The sequence below is a fragment of the Hydra vulgaris genome, chromosome 15, assembly GCF_038396675.1.
Source record: "Hydra vulgaris chromosome 15, alternate assembly HydraT2T_AEP".
NCBI lineage: Eukaryota > Metazoa > Cnidaria > Hydrozoa > Anthoathecata > Hydridae > Hydra > Hydra vulgaris.
Window position 1 is genome coordinate 55,165,931 of NC_088934.1, and position 11,281 is coordinate 55,177,211.

The 11,281-nt window shown below is 30.5% G+C and overlaps 2 protein-coding genes across 2 annotated transcripts; both read left to right on the top strand.

Annotated features, from left to right (window-relative positions):
- LOC136092083 (uncharacterized protein PFD1115c-like) lies at positions 1 to 1,347 on the top strand. Its single transcript, XM_065819803.1, has one exon. The coding sequence runs from the start codon at positions 1 to 3 to the stop codon at positions 1,345 to 1,347; it is 1,347 nt and encodes a 448-aa protein (XP_065675875.1).
- A 7,890-nt stretch (positions 1,348 to 9,237) lies between these two features.
- LOC136092084 (zinc finger MYM-type protein 1-like) lies at positions 9,238 to 10,458 on the top strand. The gene has a single exon (XM_065819804.1). It carries the CDS (start codon positions 9,238 to 9,240, stop codon positions 10,456 to 10,458), a length of 1,221 nt encoding a protein of 406 aa, XP_065675876.1.
- The last annotated feature ends 823 nt before the right edge of the window (positions 10,459 to 11,281 follow it).

Below are 11,281 nucleotides of genomic sequence, written 5' to 3' on the forward strand. Positions count from 1 at the left end.
ATGGATCAGTTTAAAGCTCTCAAAGAACTTAAGTCTAGCAACACAATTAGTATTTATTCGTTCGATAAAGGATCAGGCTTTGTTCGAATTAATAAAATCGATGCTCTTAAAAAAATTGAAGAACTACTCGGAAAATCTAAAATCATAAACTATGATCCAACTCAAAAACTCCTTTGCAAAGTTCAGAATACTTTACGAAATCTGAAAACAAAATTTACAAAAAATGAATATAGATCAATTTATCCAAGTGACGCCACTCCTCCACGATTTTATGGTGTCATCAAAGCACACAAACCAACTAATAACTACCCAATGCGAAATATAATAAGCACAATAGGATCACCTACATATAAATTATCAAATTATTTAGTAAATCTCATCCAACCTACCTCCAATCTTAACAAAACAAAACTTCGAAATTCAAAACAGTTTGTTGAATGTGCTCAATCATGGTATATCAATCCTGGTGAATTTCAAGTTTCCTTCGATATTGTTAATCTTTACCCTTCAATACCAATTAAAGAATCAATCGATATTTTATTAGAACAACTCCGAAACAGTCCTGTCTTTAAATCAAAATTATCTTTTTCAGAAATAAAAATACTTTTAGATTTGTGTTTGTCAAATTGTTATTTTTTACATGAAAGCAACATACACACATTGGAAGATGCTGGTCCTATAGGTTTATCATTAATGGTAGTAATGGCAGAGAGTTTTCTACAACATTATGAAGAAAAAGCGTTACTACAGGCACAATATCTTACACCACCAATATGTGTAAAATCATTTAAAAGGTATGTAGATGATATCCATTCCCGTTTTATAAATGAGGCAGAATCAGAACGTTTTCTTGACTTGTTAAATAATCAACACACAAATATCAAATATACGATTGAAAAAGAAAGTGATTCACACACAATAAATTTTCTCGATCTCTCAATAACAAATAACAAATCCGGAACATATCTTTTTAATATCTATCGCAAAGATGCAATAACTAATGTGCAAATAAAGCCGCATTCTTGTCACGATCCAAAAATAATTTATGGTGTATTTAAAGGTTTTATCCAAAGAGCTTTTGCATTATGCAGTAAAGAACACATAAATCATGAATTAAAGTTTCTAACAGAAATGTTTACAGAAAATGGTTATAATAAAAAAATACTTCAAAACATTGTCAAAAAAATAAAAAACAATAAGCAAAATAATCAAAATAATCAACAAAACAACAACAATAACATCAAAAAAATAGAACCAAATTATATTTCTCTACCATGGGTACCAAAATTAAGTAATCAATTAAAACAGATATTTAAAAGTGTAGGCTATACTCCAGTTTTTAAATAACCAAAAAACAATTAATAACTCAAAAAAACAAGCCTCGACTTCCTAACAACTCTTACCCAGGAGTCTACAAATTGGAGTGTTCGTGTGGAAAGCTCTATGTAGGTGAAACAAAACTCAAGGTTTCAACTCGCATTTGCCAACATCAAAAGCATACTTTTGAGGAAAAATGGAAAAATTCGGCCGTAGCGGGGCATTCAAGAAATTGCCATGGTGTCTTTGGCTGGAATAATAACAACACTGTTAAAGTAGAGGAAGACTATTTTAAAAGAAAAGTGAGAGAGTCCTTGGAAATACAGTTTCACCAGTGTTCTCCGGGTGAAGGCGGTTTGAATGAAGACGACGGTGATTACGTCACATCGTCGTTTTGGAAACCTTATTTTTCTTTTTTAAGACGCAAGAACACATTACATTGAATCAATCAATTGATTGATTAATCAATAATTTATTTCTGAAATAAGATTTTACATTCAAGGATGTTTACAAATAGTAAATTTACTAATATAAAGTAAACACCTGCTAATGTTAATAATATCTAATTCAAATAAATATAATGCTAATTTTCATAATATATAATAAAAATAATAAACTTTATAACATAAAAATAACGATGTTAATAACAACTTTATAACATAAAAATAACGGTGTTAATAATACCACTAATAATAATAACAATAATAATATAATAATAATAATAATAATAACAATAATAACAACAACAATAATAACAAAAATAATAATAATAATAATAATAATAATAACAATATTAATATTAGTAGTAATAGTTAAAAGTAGTTAATAATAGTAATGTAAATATTTATAGAAATAACAATAAGCAATAGTAATGGCAACAAAATATATAATAGAAATAAAAAAAAAAAAAAAAAAAAAAATACTAAAGACAACAAAAATTGATTATAGAAATTATAAACACTAACTATATTTTTTTAATAAAAAATAGAATAATCTAGTTTTAAAGGTTGAGAATGAATTGAGAGCCTTTAGTTCATAAGGAAGGTTGTTCCAAGTTTTAATGCTTTGATATTTTATAGATTTATGTCCGTATTTATGAGAGCAGTGTTTAGAGACAGACAGGTTTAAATTACTATTGGAACGAAGGTGATAACGAGTGTTGGCACTTTTGGAAAAGAAATCGATGAAAGTTAAAGGTAGGTTATTGTGTTGGTGGTTTCAGACAAATTGGCAGTTTGAAAATTGAATATAGTCACATAGTTTTAATACTTTAGAAGTTAGATAGAGCACATTAGAATTAAATTTAATATTCTGAAAATAAATAATTTTTAAAGCCTTGTTTTGGAGATGGGATAACCTAATAAGAGCTTGTTGATGGGGCTGCCCCCATACTTGGCATGCATATATAAGATGTGAGCCAAAAATAGCATGGTATATGTTCAAAAGTGTTCCAAGATTAACATAATGGCGAACTTTGGCCAACATACCATTAGATCTACTTAGTTTCATTGCTAAGTCTTCACAGTGGGATAAAAATGAAAGATTTGAATCAATTTTTATACCAAGATATTTAATTGAGTTAACAGGTTCAATTTTTTTGCCACTTAATCTAAAGTTCATATGTTTATAGATTTTTGTTTTATTTGATTTAAAGATAATAAGTTCAGTTTTATTAGAGTTTAGAAAAAGTTTGTTGGAGCGAAGCCACTGAACTAGATTGGCAAGATCATGGTTAATGTGTTTGTTAATTTTTTTTAAGGATTTATTAATTAGCATTAGGTTAGTGTCATCAGCAAAGTGGTAAACAGTAGCAAACTTAATGGACGTATGAAGATCATTAATATAAAGAAGGAAAAGCAGTGGTCCCAATACTGAACCTTGTGGAACACCATTAGAACATTTTACAAGGGTAGACTTTGAGTCATTAATAGAAACAAATTGTGTTCTATTGTTTAAGTACGAAGTAAACCATTTAAGGGGTACGCCTCTGATCCCATAATATTCTAATTTTTTTAACAAAATTGAATGATCTACTGTATCAAACGCTTTCTGTAAATCGACAAATACACCGCATGCAAAATATTTATCATCGATTGCTTTTCTAATCAGTTCAGTCATTTCAATGAGAGCATGAGTTGTGGAGTGATTGGCACGAAATCCATACTGATGGGTGTAAAAACATTTAAATTTTTCAAGAAAAGCATAGAGCTTAATATGCATTGCCTTCTCAAATAGTTTACCTATATTAGAAAGCAAAGAGATGGGTCGATAATTTGTGAAATCTAGTAAAGAGCCTTTTTTAAATATTGGAATAACTTTGGCAACTTTAAAAATATCTGGGAAAATACCACTTTTAAATGAGTTATTTATAACAGTACAGAGAGGCTTTGAAATAATGTGTGGGACTAGTTTAAGGAGGAATGTAGGTACGCTATTAGGACCAAGACTTTTTTCAGTTTTGAGCTTGTTTGTAATGAGACCAGATATTTCATTTTCAGTTACAGGATTAATAAAAAACGATTTAGCATTTGGGATGTTAAGAAAGTCACTAAATACGCGTTCTGAAGTATGGCTTTGCTAAGTAGTTTGCTATGTATAGTGCTTAAAAAATTGTTAAATATATTAGATACGGCAGTGTGATCAGTGATAAGATTTTCGTTCAATTTAAGTTTAAAAGATGTATTGTGTGTAGAAGGTCTAATATTAATGATTTCTTTTATTCCCTTCCAGGTGTTTTTAATACTATTCAGATTATTATTAAAATACGTAATATAGTATGTTTTTTTGCTAAATTTTAATAAATTGGAAATTTTGTTTCTATAAAATTTAAATTTTGTAAATAATTCATTTTTCTTATAAATATTTTTTGATTTTATAAACTTTTTATAAAGTTTGTTTTTAACTGAGATAGATTTAAGTATTCCATACGTTATCCAAGGTTTTGATTTTACTTTAATTTGTTGGTTGGTTAGTATTTTGTAAGGAGCATGTCGGTCTAAGATTTCATCAAATGTTTTTAAAATAAAAATCATAGACTTATTAACATCATCATCTTTTTTAATGGAGAGTTCCCAGTTGATATTAGAAATTTCTTTAATAAATAAACTTTTGTTAAATTTTTTGAAGCATCGTCTGTAAGTTTTTACTTTTTTGGGGTGTTTGGGTATGCCAGGAATGCAAATAAATTGTGCCATGTGGTCTGAAATTGAAATCGTAAGGTTACCTGAGTATTGATCAGTTGAATGAAAGTTTGTGAATATGTTGTCAATCAGCGTTTTAGATGTAGCCCTTATGCGTGATGGTAAAATTATAGAAGGGCTTAGTGAGTAAGAAGTTAAAGAATCAAGATATATAGAAACAGGATTAGATTCATTGTGACTTAATAGATCCATATTAAAATCACCCATTAGAAAGATCTTTTTTTTTTTTTTTCCACGAGGTGCAGCATTTTAGTTTGTTTTATTATTATTATTCTTTTTTCTAATAGGTTTTTCTTGATTTTAAATTTTTATAATGTTAGTGATTTCTTAACAAAGATAACTTTGATTAGATAAAACTATGAAATTTTATATAGTGTTATTCTTACTTCTGAGTAAAGCATTTAGAAAAATTTGAAGTTTTATTATTTGTTTGTTTTTTTAACGGTTTTTTATATTACTTGAATAACGAGGGTATATATAACCCCTAGAAATATTGTAATTTATTATAAGAAAGAGGATAAGTTTACATACTATACCAGATGTTTCAACTTAATTAAATCGGAAAAACAAAGAACTTGGCATCATAAAAACGAACGCTATTAAGGAAAGATGAAAATAAATTAAATTCTGTTCGAGCAAATTTTGAAACGCAGCGCTGTAATGTTTTCAAATCTGCAAAGAATGTTTAATATTTAAAAATGAACTATTTTCATTATATAATAATACGAGGAACAAAATGTTTATATAAAGCAAAAAAATTATATATATCAAATAAAAGGTGCCGCAACGCCGTTCCGGTGCGTTCCAGGAGAAAAAAAGCACTGTATATATATATATATATATATATATATATATATATATATATATATATATATATATATATATATATATATATATATATATATATACAGTATTGGACAAAAATTTGCAACCAACATCGAACAATGCTAAAAAGTGTTCCTAATTTTACATGTCTTAAAAACGAAACGAACTATACTACCACAGCAAACAGTTTAGGAGTCTGGAGTCATAGCATGCCATGACATGAGCAATCAGCTGACAGGTGACAGCACACAGGCAGAATTTCGTTGAAAAGTGCCATTTTGCAGCGGACAAAACAAGTGCAACTTTTTTGATTTGTTTCATTTTCTTAAGTCTGGTCCGTGTCAACGTCACGGAAGTTTTTAAATAATTAAAGGAAGTATCCAGAAGTTTCCAGAAGTTTTCAGAAGCATGCAGAAGCTTCCAGAAGTTTCCAGAAGAAACATCTGGAAACATCCAGTAGCATCCAGAAGTATCCAGAAACATTCAGAAGCATCCAGACGCATCCAGAAGCATCGAAAAGAAGCATCTAGAATCTTCCAGAACAGGTTCATACAGGTTCATTTTACTATATAAGAGACATGTAAATCGACATGTAATTCAGTCAGTATATGGAAGTCAATCATTCAGTATTATCAAGACAGTTTATCGAAGTGAGTTTTATCGAAGTGTTTTATCGAAGAACATCAATACAAGAAGTGAAATACAACAATTGTTTCATTACATCAATACAGTCCACATCCAATCAAGACGTTGCGTTCTACAGAGCATTATTGTATCATCACAAGGTAAATGTAACACAGAAAGCCTTGAGAAGCGTGATTATTTATTTTTTATTATTTTTATGACTTCAAGTGCAAAAATGGCTCCCGACAGTCTTGGATTGGAACTAAGAAAGAAAATTATTGGCGACTACGTAAGTGGAATGCCACAAAAAAGTATTTGTGATAAATATCGCGTGAAAAAATGGACCGTATCAAGACTATGTTCCAAATATCGTTCTAGGGGGAAGTTGGCAGCATATAACAAAGGTGGAAGTCTGCGTTCCATCACTTCTAGATAGGATTCTATGATCGTCAGATCCGTCAAGTCAATCCGTCAAGGATATCATCAGTCAAGATACAAAAGCAATTAGAGCTGCCTGTATCGGACCGAACAATCAGACGACGTGCTGTTGAAGCCGGATTGTTTTCTCGACGCCCTGCTAAGAAACCGCTGATTTCACTAAAAAACCAGAAAAAAAGACTCCTATTTGCTACATCTCATATTGACTGGAATGTGCAGAAATGGCGAACTGTCCTGTTCAGTGATGAATTGAAGTTCAATATCATTGGGAGCGATGGCATTTGCCGTGTACGTCGACCGGCCGGAAAACGCCTCGATTTACATTACTGCCATAAGACCGTGAAGCATGGTGGAGACAATCTAATGGTCTGGGGGTGTTTTTCTGATAACGGTCTAGGTCCAATACATCGAAACGATGGAATAATAGACTGTTTCATGTATAAAAATATCCTTAAAGATGTTATGTTACCTCATGCTGAATGGAATATGCCAATAAAATGGATTTTTCAGCAAGACAACGATCCGAAACACACTGCAAAAGTAGTCAAGCAGTGATTTCAAGACAACCACCTATCGGTGATGGAATGGCCGCCTCAATCTCCGGATCTCAACCCTAACGAGAACCTGTGGGGGAGATCGTCAACCGCAGAATTAATCGTGTAGGTGTTCGTAATAAGGATCAACTGTTTGAACAAATCCAAAAGGCCTGGGCAGCGGCTCCACAAACTTTTATTGATCACCTGATCGAATCTATACCTCGAAGATGCAAGGCTGTGATCGACAACAAAGGATTCGCCACAAAATATTGATAGCGAAATACAGCTTTGTCAACATTTTGTCGAGTTGCACTTGTTTTGTCCAGAAGGAAATCAACTTTTTTTAATACTTTTGATTAATTTATTAATTTTCGTGAACAAATAATGAACTTTGTGATGAATAAAACTTGAAGAACTTTGTCTTTAAACAGTTACATAGTTATTTCTCTAAATTGAAAAAATGCAGCACTTTTATATAAAAAAACTAAATTAGCATTATTTGGTTGCACTCGTTTTGTCCGATACATAGATGGGATTTATTGAAAGGAAATCATGCTACACTCAGTTACATAGTTATTTCTCTAAATTGAAAAAATGCAGCACTTTTATATAAAAAAACTAAATTAGCATTATTTGGTTGCACTCGTTTTGTCCGATACTGTATATATATATATATATATATATATATATATATATATATATATATATATATATATATATATATATATATATATATATATATATATATATATATATATATATTCATGTATTATATATTATGTATATATATACATGTATGTTATATGTATATTATACATATAAAATACATGTATATATACATAATATGTAATACATAAATACATATACATAAGCTTCATATTTATTATATGCATATACAACTTATATAAACTTCATCATAAAATTTTTGTTTCCGTTTATTGTTACGCTGTTATATAAAAAAAGCGACCATTACTTTAGAAAAAACTTGTAAAGTGCGTAAAATCAACAAAACTCGCAGCTAATTTATAATTCTACTTACCCCAAGCAACTTGATGCAACTAACCCCATAGGCATCATAATCACTCTAATCATTGTATATAATTATTTTTATTGGAAAAAGTTTTTTTTTAGCTTAACGTATTTGAAAAAGATTTTTTTAACTCACCATTACTCAGTGGTGGATCAAGGGAGGAGGAGGGGGGGGCTAGGGGGGGCTATAGCCCCGGGCTCCCTAATTTTAGGGGCCCCGATTCAAAGTAAATAATTTTTTATTAACTCTGAAAATTAAATCTTTTATTAACTTAAAAGAGCCAAAGTTAAGTTTAATAAATTGAACTGAAAACAAAAGCACAAAAATAAAATAACCGTCAACAAAAACGCTGCATTATATATTTTTTCCGGTCTTTGACAACGAAGGAGCGCAACTACTTCTACAAAAAAAAAAAAATTACTAGATTGGTAGCAGCGCCTTATAGCAATAATTGAATGTAACATTTGTACAAATTGCTACAAAAACAATTTCCTTCGGAAAATTATTAATGACTTGAATAATTATATTGTTATTGAAAATGCATTAACGATTGCAATTCTACAATTCTTTTGTAATCCCGCACAAAAGAGTTATTGTGTGAATGCATTTAATAGCTGAAGCGCAAAATTCATGAAAGAGAAAAAAAGAACAGTTTAACACTTTTCAGGTTATACAGTTATAATTAAAATGCTAAGAAAATATGAACGTGGAGCTTCTAAAAGAAGATTGAAGAAAGAGAGAGAGGAAATGGTAGCTAAACTTCCGAAAATGAAAAATTTTTTTTCATCAAACCAAACTAATATGCAATTTCCACAAACTGTAGATAATAATAAAAACAATGAAAAAAGATGAAAACAATAACACGGAAAATGAGGTAGCCTGCCAAGGTCCTTCAAATGAAATTCAAGAAGTTGAAAGTGTTGAATCTACAATGCATAATAATGAGCTTGACTCAGGTACTCCAATTTTTACTATCTTTAATGACACCTCTAACATCTGCTAAACAAACAATTTACTTTTTAGGCAGTTAATATTTTTATTCTATATATACGTTCATTTTCCTTTAATTGTAATGGCTTTATGGCCATTACAATTAAAGGAAAATGAACGTATGAAGTATTTAAACAAGAGGTATGCTTTTTTTCAAAATAAAGACTCTAATTTCGAATCGTCGAAACGGATGTTCAAAAACCAGTTCAGATATTATTCGGTTAAATATTTTCAAAAAGTGATGAATAATGGCGAAAAGTGTGACCGAAAATGATTAATGTTTTCTGAATCCACTGGATGTGTGTTTTGTTATGTTTGCAAGTTGTTTTCACCCGATTACGACAACGTATTTGTCAAAAGTGGCTTTTACAATTGGAAAAAAGCTAAACAAACTATTTTCGGCCACGAAAACAGCAAGGAACATATTCAATGTATGATTAAGTGGATAGAATTCATAAAACAAAATACTCATGTCGATGAATATATGGTAAGCCAGATTAAAAGGGAATTTAATTATTGGTCTGCAATCTTAAATAGAATAGTAGCGATTATTCGTTTTTTAGCCGGAAGAGGTTTAGCATTTCGAGGCCATAATGAAGTTATAGGATCGTCAAATAACGGAAATTACTTAGGCATGTTAGAACTGTTGACTCAATTTGATCCAGTTTTAAAGCAACACACTGGCACTTTTGCAAATAAAGGCAAAGGTAATGTAAATTATTTGTCTAAAACTATTTGTGAAGAGCTAATTGATATTATGTCTCAAAAGGTTTTAACGCACATTATTACCGAAATAAAAAAAGCAAAATACTGGGGAATTATCGTAGATTCGACTCCTGATATTTCTCACGTGGATCAACTTTCTGTGATATTTCGTTATTATCTAAATGGCCACGTGTATGAACAATTTTTTTGTTTTCTACAAATTAAAAGCCACGACGGTAAATCTTTGATTACTCACATTTTAAATCTACTGGAAAGATATGGTAATGATATAACCAATTGTCGGGGACAGGCATACGATAATGCAAGCAATATGTCTGGTAAATATTCTGGATTACAAGCACGTTTAAAAGAGCGGAGTGAATTAGCTTTTTATATCCCCTGCGCTGGACATTCTTTAAATTTAGTAGGGCAGTGCAGTGTCAGTGAGTGTATCAATTCTATCAACTATTTTGGCGTTCTCCAGAGTTTGTATTCTTTTTTTGTAGCTTCAACACATAGATGGGATTTATTGAAAGGAAATCATGCTACACTCAAGCACCTATCAGATACACGATGGTCATGTAGGTCAGATGCTTCAAAAAGTTTAGTAGAAAATTTTGATGAGATTCATGCAGCGCTATGTCATATAGCTGAGGATGCAGAAGAAAAATCTGATACTCGTCATGAAGCTTTGTGTTTATTAAATAAGATCACTAAGCTAGATTTTGCATTCATGGCTGTACTTTGGCATCACATACTTAAGAGGTTTAATGCAGTTAGCAAACTTCTTTAAAAAGTTGAATTAGATTTGCATACAGCAAGCAGTACGTTACTTTCACTAATTGACTTTGTAAAAAACTTACGAAACGACTTTACGAGATTTGAGAATGAATCAAAAAAACTTAGCTCGTTTATTGAAAAAGACTATTCGGATAAGAACAAAAGAAAAGGAATTAAAAAATTGAGCCACGGATAAAACCAAGTTGATTCTTTAAACGTATCCAACAAGTTTCGAGTGAATACATTTTTTGTCTTTATTGACAAACTTGTGACACAATTAACTATAAGAAGTGATGGTTACAACCACGTAAATAAGTTATTTGGATTTCTATCGAAGCATAAAAAAGATAAATCTGAGACAGAAAACACATTGATTCCTCTGCATGTTTTAAATTGGATTGTTGAAACCGATATTATTGATGTATTTCCAAATGTTTATATAGCATACCGCTTGTTTCTAACTATTCCCATAACAAATTGCGAGGCTGAGAGATCATTCTCTACTCTTAAAAGAGTTAAGAACATGCACCGATCAACAATGGTCCATAGTCGTTTAAGTAATATAGCAAGATTAACTATTTACTTGATTTAAAAACACTAATATTGCAATAGATATATAAAACTTAGTCATTTTATAATTGAATAAATAAAAAAAATTTACACTAGCAACTACTTATTTGTTTTTTCTTTAACGTCGTCGACTTTCTCCAGCTGTTTTTTCTTTAACGTCGTCGACTTTCTCCAGCTGTTTTTTCTTTAACGTCGTCGACTTTCTCCAGCTGTTTTTTCTTTAACGTCGTCGACTTTCTCCAGCTGTTTTTTCTTTAACGTCGTCG

Coding starts and splice junctions, on each gene's coding strand:
- LOC136092083 (XM_065819803.1), top strand. CDS start 1: ATGGATCAGTTTAAAGCTCTCAAAGAACTTAAGTCTAGCAACACAATT.
- LOC136092084 (XM_065819804.1), top strand. CDS start 9,238: ATGTTTTCTGAATCCACTGGATGTGTGTTTTGTTATGTTTGCAAGTTG.